Source organism: Scyliorhinus torazame, chromosome 18, assembly GCF_047496885.1.
Source record: "Scyliorhinus torazame isolate Kashiwa2021f chromosome 18, sScyTor2.1, whole genome shotgun sequence".
In the NCBI taxonomy this organism is placed as follows: Eukaryota; Metazoa; Chordata; class Chondrichthyes; order Carcharhiniformes; family Scyliorhinidae; genus Scyliorhinus; species Scyliorhinus torazame.
Genome location: NC_092724.1, coordinates 110,040,365 through 110,067,122, shown reverse-complemented (window position 1 = coordinate 110,067,122; position 26,758 = coordinate 110,040,365). Strand labels below are relative to the sequence as shown.

Genomic DNA, 26,758 nt, shown 5'->3' with positions numbered 1-26,758 from the left:
GGGCAGCACGGTGGTACAGTGGTTAGCACTGCTGTCTCACGCGCCGAGGTCCCAGGTTTGATCCCGGCTCTGGGTCACTGTCCGTGTGGACTTTGCACATTCTCCCAGTGTTTGCGTGGGTTTCGCCCCCACAACCCAAAAATGTGCTAGGTGGATTGGCCATGCTAAATTGCCCCTTAATTGGAAGAAATGAATTGGGTACTCTAAATCCCTGTGGCACCCCACTAGGGGTGTAATCTAGGTTCTCGCAGGTTTCAGGCCAGTAACTCATGTTTTCCCTCAATGTGGTTATTGAGAGAGAACCCTCATTTGTGAGAAAGTGATAATTTTGGGGTGACATTACATGAACTAGCTGTTGATGACCAGTGAGACCTTGAGGAGAGATAGTGGGAGATGAAAAGGGAATGAGGTGCTGATTAATTTCAGACAAATGAGTTGGGTGGAATGGTGACTATTAACAGGGGATGACTCTGTGAAAGCCAGTGGCTTGTGCCATGATGGGTGTACCAAAAGTGGAACAGAGGAAGGCAGTGGGCTTGTTGATATGGGAGGAGAGTCAACAACAGTTTATATGGCAGCTTTAACACAAGATACTTCACAGGAGCATTATAAAACAAAATATAACATTGAGCCAAATAAGGAGATATTAGGTCAGATTAACAGATGGTTGCTCACATAAGGATCATCTTAAAAGAGAAAATGCAGGTTGGGGAGGTGCACGGAGGGGATTCTAAAGTTTGTGGGCCTAGTCAACGGAATGGGAAGCCACCAATGCTGGAACAGTTAAATTCGGGGATTTTCAAGAGGCTAGGATCAGAGGGGTGAAAATATCAGAGGGTTATGGAACTGGAGAATACAGAGATAGGGAGCTATAAGGCAATGGAAGAATTTGAATACAAGGTTGAGAATTTCAAAATCAGGTTTTTGCATATCCAGAAGCCAATATAGGCCAGCAAGCAGAGGGATGGTAGATGAACAGGACTGGTGAAAGTTAAGACACGGAGAGTGAAGTTTTGGATGACCTCATCCAAGACTTTATGGAGGGTCGAATGAGAGCTACCAGCCAGCTTTGCGCTGGAATAGCCGGGTCTAGAGGTAACAAACAAAAGTGTGACTGAGCAAATGAGCTGAGACAAGCGAAGTCCGATAATGCTGCGGAGTTGCAAATAGGCAGCGATGGCATGAACATATGATCAGAAGCTCATCTGTTGCAATCAGACTGGTTTAATTTACAAACCGACAGGCACCCAGGAAGTTGTGAGGGAGGTCAGAGAAACTCAGTTTCTGAGAAGGTGAGCGTGAAAAGGACAAGGTTAGCAATTCCACATCTTATTATCCCCACACCTTTAACTTGTATGGTAAACATGCTGGCTGTCATGTTGCAGATCACCTACATCTCACTCTAGCCCCTGGAACTCCCTCTCGCAAACATTCCTCTGCTAATTTCTCCCTAAGTCTTCAAAATCTGAAAGTCATCCATTTCAATGAAGATTTCAGTAACTCTTCTAATTCGGTCTTCAATTTACTTAGTAGAAAAGCACAATTTGGAGCACAGAAATAGAGCTATCCAGCATCTTACCTGATTGTTCCAGTAGGAGAAGGGAGGGGACTGATCAAATCAGCTATGTTGTCTGGAATGTTTATCTTCAGAGGGGAGATTTGTGGTTGGACCGGCCTCACTGGAGATTCTGGGGCCTCCTGTTTTTCTTTCTTTTCACTGCACAGTGTGGTAAATGAGATCTTAATGTTTGTGCTGGGGAACCTGAAGGTACATCTGGAAAATACAAGCACAAGTTTCAATTGGTGTGTCATTGTCTGGCTTTAAGGTTTTGTTATCCATCTATTAGATTTTATTTTTACATCTTACACACATACAAAAAAGCACTAATATTTAATATATTCACAGATATTTATTTTATTTTTAAAATATTTTTATTGAAAATTTTTGGCCAACCATCACAGTACATTGTGTATCCTTTACACAGTAATATAACAATATAAATAACAATGGCCAGTTTTATAAACAAGAAATAAATAATATATAAACAAAAACAAAACCAAAACTAAATGGCAACTGCCTTGTCCCAGATACATATTCTCCAAAAATATGTTTTAACAGTCCAATATACAATTATCTATAACAACAACCTATACATATTATACTTATATATTAACATCCCTGAGAATCCCTCTGGTTCCTCCTCCCCCCCCCCCCCCCCCCCCCCCGGGCTGCTGCTGCTGTCTTCTTCTTTTCCATTCCCTCTATCTTTCTGTGAGGTATTCGACGAACGGTTGCCACCGCCTGGTGAACCCTTGAGCTGATCCCCTAAGGACGAACTTAATCCGTTCCAGCTTTATAAACCCTGCCATGTCATTTAGCCAGGTCTCCACACCCGGGGGCTTGGCTTCCTTCCACATCAACAGTATCCTGCGCCCGGCTACTAGGGACGCAAAGGCCAAAACATCGGCCTCTCTCGCCTCCTGCACTCCCGGCTCTTCTGCAACCCCAAGTATAGCCAACCCCCAGCTTGGTTCGACCTGGACCCCCACTACCTTCGAAAGCACCTTTGTCACCCCCACCCAAAACCCCTGTAGTGCCAGACATGACCAGAACATGTGGGTGTGATTCGCTGGGCTTTTCGAGCATCTCGCACACCTATCCTCTACTCCAAAAAATTTGCTAAGCCGTGTTCCAGTCATATGCGCCCTGTTTAACACCTTAAATTGTATCAGGCTTAGCCTGGCACACAAGGACGATGAGTTTACCCTACTTAGGGCATCAGCCCACACCCCCTCCTCAATCTCCTCCCCCAGCTCTTCTTCCCATTTCCCTTTCAGCTCGTCTACCATAATCTCCCCCTCGTCTCTCATCTCCCTATATATGTCTGACACCTTACCGTCCCCCACCCATGTCTTTGAGACCACTCTGTCTTGCACCTCCTGCGTCGGGAGCTGCGGGAATTCCCTCACCTGTTGCCTCGTAAAAGCCCTCAGTTGCATATACCGGAATGCATTCCCTTGGGGCAACCCATATTTTTCGGTCAGCGCTCCCAGACTTGCAAACGTCCCATCTACAAACAGATCTCTCAATTGTGTTACTCCTGCTCTTTGCCATGTTCCAAATCCCCCATCCATTCTCCCCGGAGCAAACCTATGATTATTTCTTATCGGGGACCGCACCGAGGCTCCCGTCTTTCCCCTATGCCGTCTCCATTGCCCCCAAATTTTCAGAGTAGCCACCACCACCGGGCTTGTGGTGTATTTCTTCGGTGAGAACGGCAACGGCGCCGTCACCATGGCTTGTAGGCAAGTCCCCTTACAGGACGCCTTCTCCAATCTCTCCCACGCCGCTCCCTCCTCTTCTCCCATCCACTTACATACCATTGAGATGTTGGCGGCCCAGTAGTACTCACTCAGGTTCGGTAGCGCCAGCCCCCCCCTATCCCTACTACGCTGCAAAAATCCCTTCCTCACTCTCGGGGTCTTCCCGGCCCACACAAAACTCATGGTACTCTTCTCAATCCTTTTGAAAAAAGCCTTCGTGATCACCACCGGGAGGCACTGAAACACAAAGAGGAATCTCGGGAGGACCACCATTTTAACCGCTTGTACCCTCCCTGCCAGTGACAGGGATACCATGTCCCATCTCTTGAAGTCCTCCTCCATCTGTTCCACCAACCGCGTTAAGTTTAACCTATGCAATGTACCCCAATTCTTGGCTATCTGGATCCCCAAGTAGCGAAAGTCCCTTGTTACCTTCCTCAGCGGTAAGTCCTCTATTTCTCTGCTCTGCTCCCCTGGATGCACCACAAACAGCTCACCTTTTTCCCCATGTTCAGCTTATATCCTGAAAGTTCTCCAAACTCCCCAAGTATCCGCATTATCTCTGGCATCCCCTCCGCCGGGTCTGCCACATACACCAATAAATCGCCCACGTAAAGAGATACCCGGTGTTCCTCTCCTCCCCTGAGTACTCCCCTCCACTTCCTGGAACCCCTCAATGCTATTGCCAGGGGCTCAATCGCCAGTGCAAACAATAATGGGGACAGAGGACATCCCTGCCTCGTCCCTCTATGGAGCCAAAAATACGCAGGCCCCCGTCCATTCGTGACCACGCTCGCCATCGGGGCCCTATACAGCAGCTGTACCCATCTAATATACTCATCTCCAAAGCCAAATCTCCTCAACACCTCCCACAAATAATCCCACTCCACTCTATCAAATGCTTTCTCGGCATCCATCGCCACCACTATCTCCGCTTCCCCCTCTGGTGGGGGCATCATCATTACCCCTAGCAGCCTCCGTATATTCGTATTCAGCTGTCTCCCCTTTACAAACCCAGTTTGGTCCTCATGGACTACCCCCGGGACACAATCCTCTATCCTCATTGCCATTACCTTGGCCAGAATTTTAGCGTCTACATTTAGGAGGGAAATAGGTCTATAGGACCCGCATTGCAGCGGGTCTTTTTCCTTCTTTAGGAGAAGCGATATCGTTGCCTCTGACATAGTCGGGGGCAGCTGTCCCCTTTCCTTCGCCTCATTAAAGGTTCGCATTGGTATCGGGGCAAGCAAGTCCACATATTTCCTATAAAATTCGACTGGAAATTCATCCGGTCCCGGAGCCTTCCCCGCCTGCATACTCCTAATTCCTTTCACTACTTCCTCTATCTCGATCTGTGCTCCCAGTCCCACCCTCTCCTGCTCCTCCACCTTAGGAAATTCCAGCCGGTCCAGGAAGCACATCATTCTCTCCTTCCCATCCGGGGGCTGAGCTTCGTATAATCTTTTATAGAATGCCTTGAACACTCCATTCACTCTCTCCGCTCCCCGCTCTATCTCTCCTTCCTCATCCCTCACTCGCCCTATTTCCCTCGCTGCTCCCCTTTTCCTCAATTGATGGGCCAGCAACCTGCTCGCCTTCTCCCCATACTCATACTGTACACCCTGTGCCTTCCTCCACTGTGCCTCTGCAGTACCCGTTGTCAGCAAGTCAAATTCTACGTGTAGCCTTTGCCTTTCCCTGTACAGTCCCTCCTCCGGTGCCTCCGCATATTGCCTGTCCACCCTCAGAAGTTCTTGCAGCAACCGCTCCCGTTCCCTACTCTCCTGCTTTCCTTTATGTGCCCTTATTGATATCAGCTCCCCTCTAACCACTGCCTTCAGCGCCTCCCAGACCACTCCCACCTGGACCTCCCCGTTATCATTGAGTTCCAAGTATTTTTCAATGCACCCCCTCACCCTTAGACACACCCCTTCATCTGCCATTAGTCCCATGTCCATTCTCCAGGGTGGACGCCCTTCTGTTTCCTCCCCTATCTCCAAGTCTACCCAATGCGGAGCGTGGTCCGAAATGGCTATAGCCGTATGCTCCATCCCCCTCACCTTCGGGATCAACGCCCTACCCAAGACAAAAAAGTCTATTCGCGAATAAACTTTGTGGACATAGGAGAAAAACGAAAACTCCTTACTCCTAGGTCTACTAAATCTCCACGGGTCTACTCCTCCCATCTGCTCCATAAAATCTTTAAGCACCTTGGCTGCAGCCGGCCTCCTTCCAGTCCTGGATCTCGACCTGTCCAGCCCTGGCTCCAGCACCGTATTAAAATCTCGCCCCATTACCAACTTTCCCACCTCTAGGTCCGGGATGCGTCCTAGCATGCGCCTCATAAAATTGGCATCATCCCAGTTCGGGGCATATACGTTTACCAAGACCACCGCCTCCCCCTGTAATTTGCCACTCACAATCACGTATCTGCCCCCGCTGTCCGCCACTATGGTCTTTGCCTCAAACATAACCCGCTTCCCCACTAGTATAGCCACCCCCCTGTTTTTCGCATCTAGCCCTGAATGAAACACCTGCCCCACCCATCCTTTGCGTAGTCTAACCTGGTCTATAAGTTTCAAGTGCGTCTCTTGTAACATAACCACGTCTGCCTTAAGTTTCTTAAGGTGTGCGAGTACTCGTGCCCTCTTTATCGGCCCGTTCAGCCCTCTCACATTCCACGTGATCAACCGGGTTGGGGGGCTTTTTACCCCCCCCCCCCCTTGTCAATTAGCCATCACCTTTTTCCAGCTCCTCACCCGGTTCCCACGCAGCTGTGTTCCCCCAGGCGGTGCCCCCCGCCCACCCCACCCCATTCCGGCTCCCCCCTCTCCCCAGCAGCAGCAACCCAGTAACTCCCCCCTCCCACCCCCCCGCTAGATCCCCCACTAGCGTAGTTACACCCCCCATGTTGCTCCCAGAAGTCAGCAAACTCTGGCCGACCTCGGCTCGCACCGTGCGACGCCCCCTCCTTCCTGCTTCCCTATTCCAGCCATAATTATCATAGCGCGGGAACAAAGCCCGCGCTTCCCTTTTGGCCCCGCCCCCCATGGCCAACGCCCCATCTCCTCCACCTCCCTTCCTCCCTCCACCATCACCTGTGGAAGAGAGAAAAGTTACCGCATCGCAGGATTAATAACATAAAACTCATCTTTCCCCCCCCTTTTTCCCCCCTCTTCGCCCCCCCCTTTGTTTCAAACGTTCTTTTTTAATGACCCACTTATACCAGTTTTTCTTCCACAATAAACGTCCACGCCTCATCCACCGTCTCAAAGTAGTGGTGCCTCCCTTGATATGTGACCCACAGTCTTGCCGGTTGCAGCATTCCAAATTTTATCTTCTTTTTGTGAAGCACCGCCTTGGCCCGATTAAAGCTCGCCCTCCTTCTCGCCACCTCCGCACTCCAGTCTTGATATACGCGGATCACCGCGTTCTCCCACTTACTGCTCCGAGTTTTCTTTGCCCATCTAAGGACCATCTCTGTGTCCTTAAAACGGAGGAATCTCACCACTATGGCTCTAGGAATTTCTCCTGCTCTCGGTCCTCGCGCCATCACTCGGTATGCTCCCTCCACCTCCAGCGGACCCACCGGGGCCTCCGCTCCCATTAACGAGTGCAGCATCGTGCTCACATATGCCCCGACGTCTGCTCCTTCTGCCCCTTCAGGAAGACCAAGAATCCTTAAATTATTCCTCCTCACGTTATTCTCCAGCACCTCCAGTCTTTCCACACATCGTTTATGGTGTGCCTCGTGCATCTCCGTCTTCACCACCAGGCCCTGTATATCGTCCTCGTTCTCGGCAGCCTTTGCCTTCACGACCCGAAGCTCCCGCTCCTGGGTCTTTTGCTCATCCTTTAGCCCTTCGATCGCCTGTAATATCGGGGCCAACAGCTCCTTCTTCATTTCCTTTTTAAGTTCTTCCACGCAACATTTCAAAAACTCTTGTTGTTCAGGGCCCCATGTTAAACTGCCACCTTCCGTCGCCACCTTGGTTCTTGCTTGCCTTCCTTGCCGCTGCTCCAAAGGATCCACTGCAATCTGGCCACTTCCCTCTCCTTTTTCCATCCGTTTCCAGGGGGGATTCCCTTCTGGTTTACCACACAGTGCTTCTAGCCGTTAAAATTGCCGTTGGGGCTCTTATTAAGAGCCCAAAAGTCCGTTCCACCGGGAGCTGCCGAAACGTGCGACTTAGCTGGTCATCGCCGCACCCGGAAGTCCTCATTCACAGATATTTAGACTATCACATTAATTCTATTGATTTAGGATGATGTCTACTCAGGGTTGCGAGTTTCTGCCATGGGTCTTCATGTGACTAAACAGGCTGATTCTTGATCCACAAATCTTTGGGCACATGGGATAGGTTGCCCGACGAGGTAGTGAGATCCATAGTGCAGGATTTGCTACCTTTTCTTTCCACCTCTGTTATAGCTCTGCTTCAACATCAAGACACGGTGATTCAAAGCAGGATGGAGCTTTAATTATCACTGTTTTGAATGACTGTTTGCAAGCTCTTCCTCACTTTCATTATTGTCAATGTTTCTGTGTTCAAGAAGAGCTTCAGTGAGTCTTTGAAGCATTTTCCCTGTCCTCCCCTGCAACGATAGGCATTTAAGCATTGAGAAATTAGGACCTGGCAGGAGAGATGCATTTTGACCATCCAGTGTCGGCTTATTTGATTTGCTGGAGTTTTGCCTGAATGTTTGGGAAGCTGTCTTCAAGAAGGACATCAGCATTTGATTGTGCTCTTCCCACTGAATCTGGAGGATGTAGCAGAGGCATTGCCGACAGAATTTCTCCAGCACTCGTGTCCCTGATGAACAGTCCAAGGCTCATGGGAGTACAGGAGTGAGGTGGCGATAACTGTTCTGTACACTAGGGACTTTTGTTGGCTTGCAGGTCTTTTTGTTAAGCACTTGCTGTCATAGCTTGTAGAAGGCTGAGCAGGCACAGTACATCCAGTGTTGGATCTCATCAATGATGACCTTTAGAGGGAGGTGCTTGCCAAGGTATGGGAAGTACTCAACATATTCCCGACACACTCCTTCAACATATATATGGTTGACCAGGTGTGGGTAGATATGAGCGTTTTGTTTGGGCAACAAAGAAAGGCCAAGTTTTTGTACACAGAATTGAAGAAATCAGAGTGGCTGCAAATCTGATGCTGAGTGGTCAATGACAATGTTATTGTCTGCCAATGCATATCATGCAGGCCTACGACGGTCAGTTTAGTTTTGGGCCAGAGGCGACTGGGGTTGAACAGTTTTCCATCCAAGTGGAATTTAATACTGGTATTACAGGGTAGTTGATCTTTAATGAGATGATTAGTCATCGTCAAGTAGTTTGTGAACAATAACATATTGCACAGCCTTGCTGACAAGTCTGGATTTTGAAGGCCACCATTTTAGATGTCCCACTTAAGGCAGTTCCAGTCATGTCATCATAAAGCAGTTGCAGGATTACAAAGTTGTTTCTTGGAGCACAGTCCATAGAGTCTCGCGATATACGGAGTCAAATGCTTTGGTCAGGTCAATGAATGCAACAATGAGTTCCTGGTGTTGTCCTCAACATTTATCTTGGATGTGTCTGGCAACAGAGACCATGCCAGGTTTCTCTGGAAGGTTGAAAGCCAACATATCTCTGGAAGGATTGTATCAATTACAGGAGGTAAGTAAATCAGGAGAATACATGTCAGGATTTTCCCTGCAATGAACAAGAGGGGAATACCTCAACAGTTTACACAACTTGATTTATTCCCCTTCTTGACTATAGTTACAATTGTCACATTTCTGAAAACCGGGTGGGGATTCCCTCTCAAATCTGCAGGATGAGTGCATGGTGTTTTGAAAGCACACCAGCTTTAAAGGCTTCAGCTGGAATACCATTGGAGTCGCTGGCTTTGTTGTTTTCCAACTGGTTAATTGCTTGTCACAGCTCTTTCATCAGTGGTGGTATAACAGGATACTGGGGCATTAGCTGGAGATAATCAGCTGCCACTGTGGATTCACGATTGAGAAGTTGTTGAAAAGTGTTCTCAACCATTAATACTACACACGGAAGCTATTGACTCAGGTGGTAGTTTCACAAGGTAAATGTTAAAACTAGAGTGTTTGGAGATACTGCCTTTCTGGTCCTTAACCTGTGTGGCCTTTAATTATAAACAGTCTGATGCTTTATTCTGCACAAATCGTAACCTCAATCTCTTGGGATAGTTAACTCAACAGTTACTGCTGCAAAAGTTAGGCATCTTAAGTAGGCAACACTACATGTACAATGTTCAACAAATCAGCAGGGCTTCGATTTTAAAACTGGCCTCCAATTATTTTCTAAAACGCAAATGCTCAAAAGTCCAATTCAACTGTTTTTTTCACCATGGAAGAGAAACAGCAAATAGAAATTCAACACAGCATGAACAAGGTATATTATATACTGCTGCATTTCATAACAAGTGAAATGTTAAAATGAAGCACATCTCAATCAACAAATGGATATCACACATTCCATTTGTAGTCATCACAAACATTACCTTCAACTCTCAATTCTAAGAGAGCAAAGGACTATTTATAGATGATACTGTGAATAAACAGTCTCACTAAGCATTCCCCAGCAGGGCTATGCACAATGCACGGACTGTAACATAAACAACATCAAGTAATCACACCCATGTTGTTGACTGGCCCTATCCCCTATGTTGATCAGCTGGTGCTGTTTTCCATGGTTGCTTGGCATTCTGCCCAAAGTGAAGAATTAACGCTAAAGTTGTGTTTAAGCATTTCAATTCAGACAGATACCAAGAGCCAACTAGTGATATCGTACACAGAGTTAAAAGCAAATTACTGCGGATGCTGGAATCGGAGACAAAAACAGAAAATACTGGACAATCGCAGCTGGTCTGGCAGCATCTGCGGAGTGAAGGGAGCTAACATTTCGAATCTGGATGACTTTTTGTCAAAGTAGTGATATGGTACTGTCTGTGGATCAAAATCACAGAATACAGCCACACTTACACAGCAATGGTTGCAAGGGTTTTATTATTAAAACAGTCAGATTTTGAAATATTAGAAACATTTTAAAGAAACCGTCCAAAGATGTGCCGGTTAGGTGGGTTGGCTATGCTAAATTGCCCTTAGTGTCCAAAAAAAAAGGTTAGGTGGGTATAGGATGGAGGATGTATGGGCTTAGGTAGGGTCTCTTTCCAAGGGCCGGTGCAGACTTGATGGGTCTAATGACACAAGGCGAAATAAATCACAGTTCACCGATCACAGTATTGCCAAATTAAAATTTAGTTGCAGATTTTATTTTTTACACTTTAAAAGTTGGGATCGCACCAATTTAGATAGCTAGTTTTGTATTTTGTCACAAACTATATTATCTCCTCTTTCATGTTCTGCACCCAACACCAGACCCCCTCCCCATCATCGCCTTTCAGCTAGAAGAAAGGAACAAAAATTTATATTTATACAGAACCTTTAACAGAGTAAAACATCCATGTGCGTCACAGGAGTGTTATCAAACAAGATTTAACAGCAGCCAACCTAAAGTAGTTTTAAGATAGGTGACCCAAAAGCTTGGTCAGAGGTATATTTTAAGGACAGTCAGAAAGAGATGCAAAGATTTAGAAAGGAATCGTGGAGTCGCCAATGGAGCAGTGGAGAGATCTGAAAGGTTTTGTAGGGATACAGATGTTAGAGGTGAAGCCTTTGTGATGGAGCAGACATATAATTAGAAGCTCATCTGGAATTCAGACACAAATCCAAGGATGAAATCGGTCTGCTTTGGCCTTGGAAATTGTCAGTGAAAGGGGAAAGCTTGTGTGGAAAGGTCTGACACAACGACCTTCATCCTGACAGGATGGGTTGCATTGGCAAGGGAGGACCTTTAAATAGGAAACCTGTCCGCATGCCGAGTTTAAACTACATGGTATTGAGGAAAATTAGATTTTTTGCAATATCACTGTCATATACTGGGAAACAAGCTTCTGGGAGAGAATATGGATGTGACTGGTTTAATTAAACTGGAGACATTAAGACTGCAAAGGTCAAAGTATCAATATAGGTGGTGTGAATGCAAGTGGTTGAAATGGCAATGAACAGGGGGCCAGGGAATCAGTTTGACCAGGAATTTACATTCAGCAGATAAGTGACGTGATGTTAAAGCTGGCTGTTGGATTTCAAAGGAAACATGTAAAATGGGGCAACAAGGCAGCTAGCACTACTGCCTCAGTGTCAGGGATACAGGTTCAATTCCAGCCTTCAGAGATTGTGTGGAGTTTGCACTTTCTCCCCATGTCTGCGTAGGTTTCCTCCAGGTGCTCTGGTTTCCTCCCACAGTCCAAAGATGTACAAGTTAGGTCATGATAAAATTGCCCCTCAGTGTTCAGGGATGTGCAGGTTATGTGGGGTTATGGGGATTGAGCCTAGCTGGGTCTTTCAGAAGGTTGGTGCAGACTCAATGGGCCGAATGGCCTCCGTCTGCACTGTAGTGATTCTATTCTATTTCAACCAGGGGTTGGTTTAGCGCAGTGGGCTAAACAGCTGGCTTGTAAGGCAAGGCAGCAGCGCAGGTTCAATTCCCGTACCGCCCTCCCCGAACAGGTGCCGGAATGTGGCGACTAGGGGCTTTTCACAGTAACTTCATTGAAGCCTATTTGTGACAATAAGCGATTATTATTTGGGAGATCATAAATGTCTGAGGCAAAATAGCATTTTTACTTCACAAATATGATAGCCATGAAGTAACAAAAAAAGGTCAGATCAATTCTGGAAAGAGTAATTTCAAAAGGATTGTAGAAACAAGAAGCGTGGAAGATCAAAGGGAAAAAATATTTAAAGTGGGACTGTTGTGTCGTGGCTGTGAGGTCTCTGTGCTGAAGCCAAACCTATAAACACCAATTTTACCACCCTCAGAGAGAAGTCCAAGATTCCTCCTAAAGCAGCAGGACATTGTATGGTAATATTCTATAGAATTTTCTATAGATTAAAAATCCATGAGCACTGTTGCCATCAAAACGGGGTATAGCTTTGAGTTTATTTAAGCCAGAATCTTTTAAGAAAGGTTTGTAAAAACACTTAACTGTGTAAAGGTGTTCTTTGCTTAATACGTTATTTTCTTTTTTTATCCCAATAAATGTTTAACTTTAATATTTAAAATCATCACAAGTGGTCCGAGTGTTACTTATCTTTACTTTAGATACCAGCTTATAATATACAAATTGCAAACCATTGTGGCAGCTTGTCCCAAATTTCCCTTTGGAATTTGGGTAGCCCAACACTTACCATCTGCCGTGCCATAACTGTATGCACATCTCTTTTTGCCAGGACCCCCACCTTGAGGTTAGCCTGATTTACAGGCTTAGCTTCCAGTCAGGCAGGAAGTACTCTGAGCAGCTACCAGTTGCTCTTGGGGAAAAAACTGTTCGTAAAGGGGAGATGGATGCCAAATTGCACATTTGGATATCAGCATTTATTAATTTACCCACCATCATTCAAGGATTTCTACATTTACGCATTTAATCTTAGATTGTGCAGGAAAAAGTATTCTTTCATGGGATGTGTGCATTTCTGGCAAGGTCAGCATTTGTTGCCCATCCTTAAATGTCCGCGAGAAGATGGTGAGCACCTGCAGTCTGTGTGGTGTAGGTGCACCTGCAGTGGTGTTAGGGAGCTCCAGGTTCCCCGTAACAGCAAAGGAACAACGTGATATATTGCCTTGGGAGGGTAACTTGCAGGCAGTGGTTTCCCAGACATCTGCTGCCCTGGTCCTTCTAATTGGCATACATTATTGGATAAAGGCTGTTGAAAGAAGCTTGACAAGTTGCTATTGTGCATATGGTGCACACTACTGTCATGATCCGCCAGTGGTGGAGAGAGTGAACGTTTAAGACGTTAGATGGGGTGCCAATCAAGCAAGCTGCTTTGTCAATTTTTTCGAGTGTTGTTGGAACTGCACTCATCCAGGCAAGTAGAAAAGATTCCAATACCATCTTGACTTGGACCTTGTAGATGGTGGACAGGCTTTGGGGAATCGGGGTGAAAGTTTTCCACTCCAGAATTCCCAGCCTCTGACCTGCCGTTGTAGCCATAGTATTTATAGTCTGATCCAGTTAAGTTTCTAGTCAATGGTAACACACGGGATGGTGATGGTTTGGATACACAAATGGTAATGCCATTGGAGGCACGGTGATCCTGATGTCATTTACGACTGATCATCCAAGCCTAAAGCATATTGCGAGCAAAGTGAAGGTTTCACTGCCATTCAACCGTTAGAATTATTTTTCTGTGAACACATAATCAATAAGCATAATTATGACCCGAAATGTTGTTCAGCATTATGCAAGTTTAGAGTAGCCTGAGGATTCACATTCCACTGATGACTAATTTTCAAGCAAACTTCACTGTTAAGCTGTGCAACGTGTCAGAGGACTGACAAGTTACATCAGGAAGTGAAAATGGCAGTTCAATCGCCAAATGCAAATCTCAGCTGCATTATCAAAAAGAGACAAGAAGCAGAGACCAGGTACTAAAAGGAAAATAAAAGTGGCATTCAGCTTTCAGTGGTACAGGAAGGGTGTGGTAAATAATTTGCACAATTGCCTTCAGCTATATTTTGCATCTAGCTGAAATGAAGAAGAGTACTAAAAAAAAAATCTATTAGAATAAAATAATTGAATAGTGCTCTCGTGATGAAATTAGTGTGATCTTTCTCAACATGAACTTCTTAAGTAAAACAGAAAAGTCCTTGAAGTCTAAGGGTGGGGGATGGAGAGAAGAAATCAAGTTGGGTCTTTTAAGCTCCTCCAACCACAGGATAGTTTTTGTCAAACATTCTGTTGAGGTTTCTGGTAATAGTGCACTGCTTCCCAAAGAGCTATGACCTGACCACATAAAAACATTTCTAACATAGTTTTCATCATAATCTCTGAACATTCATGCACATTCAGCAACTTGGATTTTTAACAGGAGTTTACTCCATGGACCTCATGATAGATTATATGACCAGCGGTCATAGAGACCTCTCAGTACTTAACACTAGACTTACTTTGGATGATAAGAGTCTTCAAATGCTGCATAACACAAGTCACAACATAACAAGCAAATTGTGCACTGCCACATCTGGTACAGAATGAAGCAATTTATTTTAACCTACTACTGCACTTCTGCCAGCTAGTGTTTATAATATAGACGCAATGCAACAGAGAAGGAAAGAAGCAGAGACAGGGGGGCACACAGACAGAGCGAGACAGGGGGGCACACAGACAGAGAGGGAGAGACGAGGAATGAGACTGAAAAAAAAAACTACTATTTACTTAACACCTTTCACAGCTTTGCAACATTGTAAAGCACTTTGCAATTAATGAAGTACTTTTGAAGTGTAGTCACTATCATAATGTGGGATAATTGTGCATAGTAAAGTCCCAAAAACAGCAATGATATAACTAACCAAATGAATTGTTTAAACTGTTGGTTTATTGACAAATATTAACTCCCCAGCTCTTAAAACTGTTCAATGAATCCATCTGAAGATGCAGATGGAGTCAATGCTTCCTTTAAGCTGTTTGGGATATTCTGTAATCATAAGACTGTAAGACATAGGAGCAGAATTAGGCCACTCGCCCATCGAGTTTGCTCCGCCATTCAATCATGGCAGCACGGTAGCATAGTGGTTAGCAGTGGCTTCACAGCACCAGGGTCCCAGGTCCGATTTCCGACTTGGTCAGTGTGCGGAATCTGCACGTTCTCCCCGTGTTTGTGTGGGTTTCCTCCCACAAGTCCCGAAAGATGTGCTATTAGGTAATTTGGACATTCTGAATTCTCCCTCCGTGTACCTGAACAGGCGTCGGAATGTAGCGACTAGGGGCTTTTCACAGTAACTTCATTGCAGTGTTAATGTAAGCCTACTTGTGACAATAAAGATTAACAAAAAAATATTATTTTTCTCATCCACATTCTCCTGCCTTCTCCCCATAACCCCAATCCCCTTATTAATCAAGAACCTATCTATCTGTCTTAAAGACACTCAGTGATTTGGCCTCCACAGACTTCTGCGACAAAGAGTTCTACAGATTCACCACCCTCGGGCTGACGATATTCCTCATCTCAGTTTTAAAGGATCGTCCCTTTCGTCTGAGGTTGTGCCCTCTGGTTCTAGTTTTTCCTACAAGTGGAAGCATCCTCTCCACGTCCACTCTATCCAGGCCTCACAGCATCCTGTAAGTTTCAATAGGATCTCCCCTCATCCTTCTAAACTCCCAACGAGTTCAAACCCAGCGTCCTCAACCGTTCCTCATTTGACAAGCTCTTCAGTCCAGTTATCATTCTTGTGAACCTCCTCTGGATCCTTTCCAAGGCCAGCACATCCTTCCTTAGATACAGGGCCCAAAACTGCTCACAATACTCCAAATGGTGTCTGCCCAGAGCCTTATATCACCTCAGAAGTACGTCCCTGCTCTTGTATTCTAGCCCTCTCAACATGAATGCTGACATTGTATTTGCCTTCCTAACTGCCGACTGAACCTGCACATTAACAGTAAGAGAATCTTGAACAAGAACCCCCCAAGTCCCTTTGTGCTTCTGATTTCCTAAGCATTTAGAAAATAGTCTATGCCTCCAATCTTCCTACCAAAGTGCATAACCTCACACATTGTATTCCATCAGCCACTTCTTTGCATACTCTTCTAGCCTGTCAAAGTCCTTCTGCAACCCCCTGCTTCCTCAATACTACCTGTCACTCTACATATCTTTGTATCATCTGCAAACTTAGCAACAGTGCCTTCAGTTCCTTCTTCCAGAACATTAAAGTATATTGTAAAAAGTTGTGGTCACAGCGCCGACTCATGAGGCACACCACTAATTCCCACTTGCCATCCTGAAAAAGACCCCTTTATCCACACTCTCTGCCTTCATGCCAGGATCTTACCCTTTAACACCATGGGCTCTTAGCCTATTTAACAGTCTCCTATGCTGCACCTTGTCAAAGGCCTTCTGGAAATCTAAATAAATCAATTCCACTGTTTATCCTTTGTCTAACTTCCGTGTTACCGCCTAAAGAACCCCAACAGATTTGTCAGACATGACCTCCCCTTGACGAAGCTGTGCCGACTCAGTCCTATTTTACCATGCACTTCCAAGTACCCCGTAATCGCATCTTTAATAATGGACTCTAAAATCTTACCAATGACCGAAGTCAGGCTAACCGGTCTATCATTTCCTGTCTTCTGCCTCCCTCCCTTCTTAAACAGGGGTGTTACATTAGCCATTTTCCAGTCCTCTGGGGCCCTCCCTGCCTCCAGCGATTCCTGAAAATCTCCTCAGCTGTCTCTTTTGCAGCCCTGGGGTGTAGTCCATCTGGTCCAGGTGATTTATTCACCTACAGACCCTTCAGCTTCCCCAGAATCTTCTCCTTAGAGATGGCCACTACATTCACCTCTGCCCCTGATTCTCCTGGAGCTCTGGCATCCCACTGGTGTTTTCCACCATGAAGTTCCTCTGCCATTTCTTTGTTTCCTATTACTACTTCTCCAGCTTCATTTTCCAGTGGTCAAATGTCTATTTTTACCTCTCTCTTACTTTGCGGTAAAGGTTTCTATGCAGGTCCCCTTTGGGTTAGCGTACAATTAGAAGGCACGTTGGACAAAGCCATGGTTTTGTATCTCACCTAAAAGGCAGAATTTCTGAAAATGTAGTACTTCCTCAATACTACACTGAAGTGCCAGCCTAGATTATGTGCTAAATTTTCTGGTTTGAGACTTGGGAACCCCCCCCCACCCCCCATTTTCTGAGTCAGATCAGAATGCTGTAACTGAGCCAAGGCTGACATCTAATAACATGGTATGAAACTACACCACTAAAATGACATGGATAGAAAGTGTTACTTTTTCCCAAAATTAGTATAATTATCTACAGTGCAGTGCACTTCTTAAAACAAGTTATGAGCATGAACTTAACTGAATTTGGAGGTTGGGCGGTAAAGGTAGCTTCTCTCATTGCCTTAACAGGTCTCTGAATATAACAACCATTGAAACAATATCCAGCTGCCATAGGAAAAAAATATATGCGCTGCGTTACAAAATCTCAACTTCAGCAGTAACTATTGTTGTGTTCGGCGTCTGGCAAGGAATCTACCAAACGACTTGTGACTTGCCCAAACCAGGGGCGGGATTCTCCGATCCCCCGCCGGGTCGGCGAATCGCCGGGAGCTGGTGTGAATCCCGCCCGTCGGTTGCCGAATTCTCTGGCACCGGATATTTGGCAGGGGCGGGAATCGCGCTGCGCCGGTCGGCGGGCCCCCCCTGGTGATTCTCCGGCCCGCGAGAAGCCGAAGTCCCGCTGCTGAAATTCTTGTCCCGCCGGTGAGAATCAAACCACCCCTCTCACCGGTGGGACTAGGCAGGCGCGAGCGGGGTCCTTGGGGGGGGGGGGGGGGGGGGGAGATCTGGCCCCCGGGGGCCCCCCCATGGTAGCCTGGCCCGCGATCGGGGCCCACCGATCTGCGGGCGGGCCTGTGTCGTGGGGGCACTCTTTTCCCTCCGCCTCGGCCACCGCCTTCACCATGGCCGACGCGCAAGAGACACCCCCCCCCTGCGCGTGCGCGGGGATGACGCCAGCAGCCGCTGACGCTCCTGCGCTTGCGCGGACATCCGCCGGCCGGCGAAGTCCTTTCGGACCTGGCTGGCGTGGCACCAAAGGCCTTCCACGCCAGCCGGTGGAGCGGAAACCACTCCGGCACGAGCCTAGTCCCACATGGTGAGGGCTTGGCCCCTAAAGGTGCGGAGAAATCCACACCTTTGGGGCGGACCGACGCCGGAGTGGTTCACGCCACTCCATCCCACCGGGACCCGCCACCCGCCGGGTAGGGGAGAATCCCGGCCCAGGATCTTTATTGAATCACACGTGGTAAGATAACGATCTGATACAGAGCAAGTTATCATGGAGTTTCTTTGTTCTCCCCAGGAACTACACCTCGGCACGACTGTCCACTTATACGTCTTTTAGCCATCTCCCGATTACTGGATGTGCCCCACACTTATATGCGAGTGCCTTGTCACATGACCCCTATCAAGAGACCGCATGGAGTCTGTACCGCCACCTGCTGGTTGGAGGTCGCACCACCAGCCATCTACAATATTGCTCACAGGCATATTACCACAACTATTTCTTAGCTAAACTAATAACTCACCAAATTCTGGCTGGTAAATTAATACCGGTTTAGTCATTCCCAAAACAAGCATAACTGTGAAGTCTTTAAAAGATTGCAACAGTACATTCTTAATGTCCAATCCCAAAAGAGTGTTGCACTGTTGGAGGTATTGTCTTTGGGATGAGATGTAAAAAAAAAAGGCCTCACCCGATCAGTTTGTACCACCACTCAAAGAGCATATAATTCTCATCATGCATGGCCAGCATTCTTCCCTCAACTATCAAGACCTCATTTATGCAGTGGGTTTAGACTTACGGGCCGGGATTCTTAAAAATCCCGGTTAAGTGATGACGCTGGCTTAAACACTGGAGTGTTTCACGCCGGCGTCAACGGGCCTCTTGGCCCAGTGATTCAGTGGACAGCACAGCGCTGGAGTGCTCCACGCAGCTCCGGCGCCGATAAGTGGCTCTGCAATGCCGGCAAGGGTTCATGCATGCGCATGATGGCAGTTTCCGCACAACATGGCGTAGCAACACAGCGGGCCTGCGCGGAAGGTTGCCCCCCCCCCTAGTCTGATCCCTTCCTACCAGGGCGGCCACCGTGGCTGCGGGTCCGAACTACCACCGGGTGGTACCATATGTGAACCATGCCAGCGGGACTTGGCCGGTCGACCACAGAGAAGCGCCGCGGGGGCCTCTTTCAATGGCCCCTGACCGGCACCGCGTTGACCGTGCGCGACTGACACCAATTCTCCGGAGAATTGCGTCCTGGCGTCGGAGTGGCGTGGCAGGAATTTTCGGCGCCAACGCCGATTCTCCGACCTGAAGATGCGATTCTCTGGGCTCGGAGAATCCCGGCCATGGTTCCCATCGAATTTGTACGTAACCTAAGCTGACAAGAGCACTACAGGAGCATAGCAAATGTTGCATTGTTCATTCCCAAAATAACAGCTAAATGTTTGCTGATTCAGTGAAAACAGCTCATTTAATGAGGCATTTCTGAAAAGTGATAAGACAATACATCAAAATCTCTCTCCATACTGGCAAAAGCACAGGGAAAATGTTAACGTGAACAAAGCATATTATAAAAGTGACTTTTAATTATTGCAAATACTCTCAATTTGCAATGCAGAATGGCAAACAAGTTAATTTTGTGATCTTTTTTGCTCTCATCCATAACCATAAATGAAATTAGGCACTTGTGATACATTCCCAATGAACTTAAGTAGTAAGAGCAGGAGTAGGCCATGTGGCCCATTGAGCCTGCTCCACCTCTCAATATGATTGAGATTGCTCTTCGGCTTCTCCACTTTCCCATCTGCTCCCCATATCCTCAGATTCGCCGAGGAACCAAAACTCTACCTCAGCCTGAAATATAATTAATGACGGAGCAGCCACAGCTCTGTGGGTTAGAGAATTCCAAAGATTCATAACCTTTTTAAAAATAACACATTTTCTCATCTCAGTCCCAAATGATCAGGTCCTTATCCTGAGACTGTGCCTCTGTGTTTATAGGTTCCCCAGCCAGGGAAAACAACCTCTCAACATCTACTCTGTTAAGAAGCCCTTCAGAATCAATGAGACCACTTCAGATACTTCTGAACATTGGAGAATATTGACCCAATTTACTCAGCCTCTCATCATAAGATATCCCTCACATCCCCGGAGCCAGTCTAGTGAGCCTTTGCTTTATCTCATCCAATGATTATATTTGATATGGCTATGCTTTAATCAATGATATCCCTAGTCTTTCGGAATCACCATCCATAACAGTGGGACAGCAGGGACTTTTATTAGGGCTAAATCGCTGGCTTTGAAAGCAGACCAAGGCAGGCCAGCAGCACGGTTCAATTCCCGTACCAGCCTCCCCGAACAGGCGCCGGAATGCGGCAAATAGGGGCTTTTCACAGTAACTTCATTGAAGCCCACTTGTGACAATAAGCGATTTTCATTTCATTTTCATTTCAATAGCACTCAATATCAACGGGTTCAACTATAAGCTGGACAAACTGGGTAAATAAACCACAGGTTTTTATTCAATATTCATATATCCCCAATCAAGCAGGAGTTTTACAGTTAGGATTCTTAAAGACAATGATAGAAACTTGTTTTGTAATCGTGAATGTTCATAACTTGTCAAGAGAACTGGAATAACTGCTACCAGATTAAAACCCATACCAGTACCTGGAATTTTAAAGACAAGTAAGGTATCTTCAGAGACTTGAGAGTTTTGGCCTGATTTCCCCTCCATGTGTATAATCCGTTATTTGGGAACTGCAAATATCTGCAGCTTGTCAACAAATATAATATATATATATATAAATAAAGGGATTCACTGCCTTGAATTTTCCTATTGATTTCTATTAATTATCAATCATATTGTTCTTAAAATTGAGCTCTTATAAAGTAGACGTTGGCAAGATTTCCAGAGGAGCATACTTTTTTAAAAATAAATGTTTTATTGAAGTTTTTCCAATGAGCGTTTTAACAAAAAAAAATAGAAATACAGGTAGTAATAAAAAATAAACATATCCCAAAGCTTACAGTGAAACTACTTACACAACAGAATTTTTTTTATTTTTAAAAACAGAACAAGGTGTCTCCATGCACAACTCACATTATATCAGTACCCCCACCTGAATCCCCCCCCCCAGGATGTTGCTGCTGCTGACACTTACTGCTCCCCTAGAAAGTCAAGGAAAGGTTGCCACCGCCGGGAGAACCCCATCAAGGAACCTCTCAAGGTGAACTTTATTCGCTCCAGGTTGAGGAACCCCGCTATATTGCTAACCCAGGTTTCCACACCCGGGGGTTTTGAGTCCCTCCACATTAGCAAGATCCGTCTCCGGGCTACGAGGGAGGCAAAGGCCAGTACCTCGGCCTCTTTCGCTTCCTGCACTCCCGGATCCTACGACACTCCAAATATCGCTACTGTTGGACTCGCCTTCACCCGAGTGTCCAAAATCCTAGACATCACCCTCGCAAACCCCTGCCAGAATTCTTTAAGCGCCGAGCATGTCCAAAACATATGGGCATGGTTCGCCGGACACCCCGCACATCTCGGGCACCTGTCCTCCACCCCAAAATACTTACTCATTTTTGCCGCCGTTATATGCGCCCGATGCACCACCTTAAACTGAATTAAACTGAGCCTGGCACATGATGAGGAGGAGTTCACCCTGCCCAGGGCGTCGGCCCACAGGCCCTCATCCAGCTCCTCCTGCCACTTGCCCCTCAACTCCTCCACTGAGGCTTCCTCCACCTCCTGCAGCTCCTGATACATGTCCGACACCTTCCCCTCCCCTACCCAGATACCAGACAGCACCCTGTCCTGGATCCTACGCGAAGGCAGCAGCGGAAATGTCCCCACCTGCTTTCTAAGAAAGTCTCGAACCTGGAGGTACCTGAACGAATTCCCCGGGGGTAGGCCGAACTTCTCCTCCAGCGCCTGCATGCTAGGGAAAGTCCTGTCTATAAACAGGACCCCATCCTCCTAATACCTGCCCTATACCAGCCTTGGTTTGCTCCATTCAACCTACCCGGAGCAAATCTGTAGTTATTCCGTATCGGGGTCCACACCGAGGCCCCCTCCTCTCCACTGAGTATCCTCCACTGCCCCCAGATCCTCAGCACCGCCGGGGAATCCTGCCCACAATGTTAGAGCGAGGCAGTAAGCCTTACTCTAATGTGCATACAAATGGGGACCAGACGGAACGGCACTCGTGGGGGTTTCCAAGGGGATCAGAGGCCCCCAGCTGCATGCCCTTTGGAAAGGGTGGTGTCCTGGCACTGCTGGTGACACCTAGTTGGCATGTTTTGCACGTGCGATCGGACTGGGGTCTCCCGTAGGTGTTGGGGGGGGGCGATAGTTTCTGCCATTATGCGCTTGGGCTGGGGGTGGGCACAGGAGGTGGATATTGCCTTGTGGGCCTCAGAGAGCGGAACGCCATTTAAAAATGGTGTCCCGATTTTGTGGTACAATGGGGAGTTTCGCCGAGCAGAGCTCCGCATTGGAAAAAAACAGGGCTATGTGCAGCCTCGACTACGCATTCCCCGTTCAGGCCCCTTATTCAAAGCAAGTCGAGTTGAATAGCCATATATTTCACGGCACTGCGAGTGCCGGGAAACACGCAGCTAAACGCCCTCGCTCGGGAATTTTGTTCGCTTTTGGGAAGATCGTGCCCTTAAGGTTTGAAGAACTGCAACCATCTCCCGAATGCAGATACTATTAGCATTAGTTTTCCAATACTACTTTCAGTTCTAAATGTAATTTCAAAATAACGGTTCAAGGATTATGAAAATAATTTTTCCCCAAGATTCCTACTTGCCCTGTTCTTAGTAAAACTATCCAGTATAATTAGTCAGCTGATAGTCAGCTTCTTTCACTTACAATGCTCGACCCAGATTCTTAAGAAATGTCCAGATATGGTTGTCTTACAACTGTATACAACACTATATTTCTATTAATGTTATTTTGAGACTTTATACCCAGAATTTTAAATTTATAGAAGAAACCAATGCTTGTACCTTTTTCGCAATCATGAGCATACAAATAGACAATTATTCAAAAGTCAAAACATAATCAATATTGGAAATGGAAAATTTATGCTACAGTAGGAGCTTGCAAGCACCCGTCTTTTGTCGGTCATACAAGTTCAGTTCAAATGTCGATCATAAAAGTTCAGTTCAAATGTGGCTAAGTTGTCTGTGCTTTTTGAGCCACTCGGTGTGCTGTAGTAACAAGTGTTACTCTGAGGATAAGGTAGAGGAGAGACCTTGTTATGATCTACAACAATTCATACAGAACCACAAGTCTGAAAAGTGAGCTATCCCAAGCACTAGAGCGGTTATTATTATTGGATATTCAGGGCAGGTGTCACAGATGTTTACAGCATGGAAACAGGCCCTACGACCCAGCTTGTCCATGCCGCCCAGTTTCTATCACTAAGCTAGTCCCACTTGCCCCCATTTGGCCGATATCCCTCTATACCCACCCTGCCCATGTAAGTGTCTAACTGTTTTTTTTTAAGAGGAAAAAATTGTACCCGCCTCTACCACTGCCTCTGGCAGCTAGTTCCAGATGCTCACCACGCTGTGTGTGAAAATAATTCCCCTCTGGTCTCTTTTGTATCTCTCCCCTCACACCTTAAACCTATGCCCTCTAGTTTTAGACTCCTCTACCTTTGGGAAAATATGTTGACTATCTACCTTATCTATGTTCCTCATTATTTTATAGACCTCTATGGATCCTCAGTGGTGTTGATTCCGGATATTTGGATTATGCACAGCTGCAACAGCCACAGTAAAATGTCAAATTCTCTAAACCCAGCCGTTGGGAAGCCCAATATTAAAGTAGATTTTATTCTCAAATTATTCTATGGTTTGATCCCAATTGGATTCATCAGTAATTATTTTGTAGGTTATTTATGGCTCCTAATTTTGGACTCTCCTACAAGGACAGTCAAGAGTTATAGGGGGGCCGACAGGAACATGAAGTTGAGACCACAGCCATAATCTTATCATGGCAGAGGAGCCATGAAGGGTTGAATGGCCTGCTCTTGCTCCCAAATTCTCTCCACGTTACCCATCCGAATCATTCACGAGTTTAAAAACCTCCATCAGACCAGCCCAACGTTTTGTCATTTCTACAGAAAAGACCCACCTTGTTCAATCTGTCCCAATAGCTGCAAATTCCTAATTCTTGTAATTTGTTTTGGCACGGTCTCTCGTGCTTCTTTGTCCTTTTTTTAAAAGAAAGGTAGTTTGGAGTGTTCACTCATGGTGCACAGCCTCGCTATTGGCCATTTACTATTGCAGATTGGACTGCAACAGCTCTGAATTTCCAACTCAAGTTTGTCATTAACAATCTATCACGCTGCACTCTGCTTTCTAGGTGATCAGGGAGATGGGCAGAGAAAAGGGACCAGAAGGAAAGATAAAACTCCAAAACATTCACAACAGAATGAAAACAACATATGAAGTCCTTTTATGTATTCCAAACACAGTAACTACAACCATAAGGATATAACCATTTTTGTCTCAAAGGGAACATGTAGGAGTGCCACTTTCAAACAAATCTATGAACATACAAAATTAGTAGGTTATTTGGCTGCACCAACGCTTTGAAAGATCACCCTACCCAAGCCGAATCCCCCGTCCTATCCCTGCATCTCCACCCAAGTGTTGGACACTGAGGAGCAATGTAGCATGGCCAATCCACCTAACTGGCACATCTTTGGACTGTGAGGGGAAACCGGAGCACCCGGAGGAAACCCACACAGACACCAGGAGAATGTGCAACCTCCACATGGTACCAGAGGTCGAAATCGAACCTGGGTCCCTGGTGCTGTGAGGCAGCGGTGCTAACCACTGTGCCGCCCGACAGAGCACACCCAGAATGGATCCTTCAGCAACTTTGTTTCAAACGGCGAAAGAATAATGCACAAGCTGGGAAATGTGAATTGCCAGCTTGCAATTAAATTTCCCGGTTTTATGCAACTCTAGTTACTTAGGCTAGTTCGATGTTGCAGCTGCCACTGCTTGTACCGCAAAACTCTGGGAGTAAGTGACTTCTTCAAAATAGCCTGGCAGGGAAGGGGCCCTACCCAAGGACCGTCAAATCGATGAAAAAGTTGTCTTCTGTAGGAATGTACTTTGGGGGGGGCGGGGGAAGCTCCCATGACTATCCTTGTTCTTTAAAGCCCAACATAAACAATAGTTTTTGTCTAAAGAGCCTCTCTCTTGCGCCTCCTGGAACAAACACAAAAGAGATTGAAAGCACCAATCAATAGGAAGCTTATAAAGCTTCACGTCACATCTGTTGTTCAAAAACCAGACGTTAATTAATTAAAGCTGCTCCTGTAATGCCTTTGGAATTTGGGTTTTCTCAGTCTCAAGTACAAAGACAAAGACTCCTATGGAAACACAACTTTCTTCTCTTTTGTTATGCTAACAAAAAAACAACTGCACGACATGCTTAGGGGTCCTAAATTTTTCTCTAACTAGGCACATACAACAAAAGTAGAAAAAACTATTAAAATGCAATGTAATCACCACAAATTCTCACATACTTACTACATGGCCTGCATGCAAAATATCCATGCTTTAGCTGCGTAACTCACTTCAACAACTTCAAAGGAGTGAAACTACATGTGCAATTTTAGCTTGTACTCTTTTTTAGTACCCCCCACTGCGTGACAAAATCTCAACAAATGATACTTCAATTCAAACCCTTCCGTTTCCCAGGAAGTTAGTTTAGATTTATAATTACATCACACCATGTCGCTCGAATATGCTAATTTAAGTTGTGTAATTTTCCACCAATAGTTACTGTCAAACCCTTTCAAAATTCTGCATTTGCCTCAAATGATTAAGTATGTGTTTATCAAATGGATCTTTTTTCCCCCCAAACTCCTGGAGTTAACTCTGCTTTCAACAAAAATATCAACTGTAGCAGAAAATCCCAGAAACAATGAAAGATTGCAGATGCTTTTGTTCGCCAAAACTGGAAAATAACGACCCTTTATAGCGCAATGATTTCCAGCCTCATTTGGTTTGAGGAAATTAATTCTTCCAAGGAGCACGAAACGCAGCACAACTTCTCTGAGAAAAACAGCATGTTATGAATGACAGGATATGTTGACAAACGGTTTGGCCCAGAGAACATAATATTTGTCCTCAAATGTAATGATAATAATGATGAGGTCTTGCATTACCACAAATAATTACCTTTCATTCCAAGTATACAACCTCAATTACTTGCAAGAATGTTCATAGAATCATAGAAGCTTACAGCTCAGGAGGTAGCCATTCTGTCCATCGCTCCCATGCTGGCTCTTCAAAAGAACAATCCAATTATTCCCACTATTTACCCATAGGCCTACAATTTTTTTCCTTCAAGTATTATCAAAAGAAGTTACTTCCAATGCCCTTCCAGCCAGTGCATTCCAGATCATAGCTCACTGTATTAAAAAAGTGTCTGGTCTCCTCTCTGCTGATTAGGCCAATTATCTTAATTGCACGTCCTTTGGTTACTGACTCGTGCCAGTGGGAAGTTTATTTTTATTTACTAAATCAAAAATTTGAGGGTTTAAAAAAAACCTATTAATTCTTCTCCTAATCTTCTCTCCTATAATTCTAGCTTCTCAAAATAAATGAAGTCACTCATTCCTAGTATAATTCTAGCAAATTTCCATGCCCTTTCCAAGGAAGTGGCATTCTTCTTAAACAAGGGTACCAAGGATGGTTGGCCTTCTTCCTAGGCAGTGCCTCGACTTGGGACAGTGCCTTAAGTTAGAGAATG

The 26,758-nt window shown here is 45.8% G+C and overlaps 1 protein-coding gene across 2 annotated transcripts in view; it reads right to left on the bottom strand.

Annotated features, from left to right (window-relative positions):
* Positions 1-26,758, bottom strand: part of LOC140395410 (forkhead box protein K2-like) — a 142,427-nt gene that overhangs the window by 48,660 nt on the left and 67,009 nt on the right. For both annotated transcript variants that reach the window (XR_011936182.1, XM_072483133.1), the window contains exon 2: positions 1,580-1,774. Coding sequence is in view for 1 of the 2 variants with exons in the window: in XM_072483133.1 (XP_072339234.1) it covers positions 1,580-1,774 (195 nt within the window). In the remaining variant the exon portion in view is untranslated. The remainder of the gene's footprint in view (positions 1-1,579; positions 1,775-26,758) is intronic.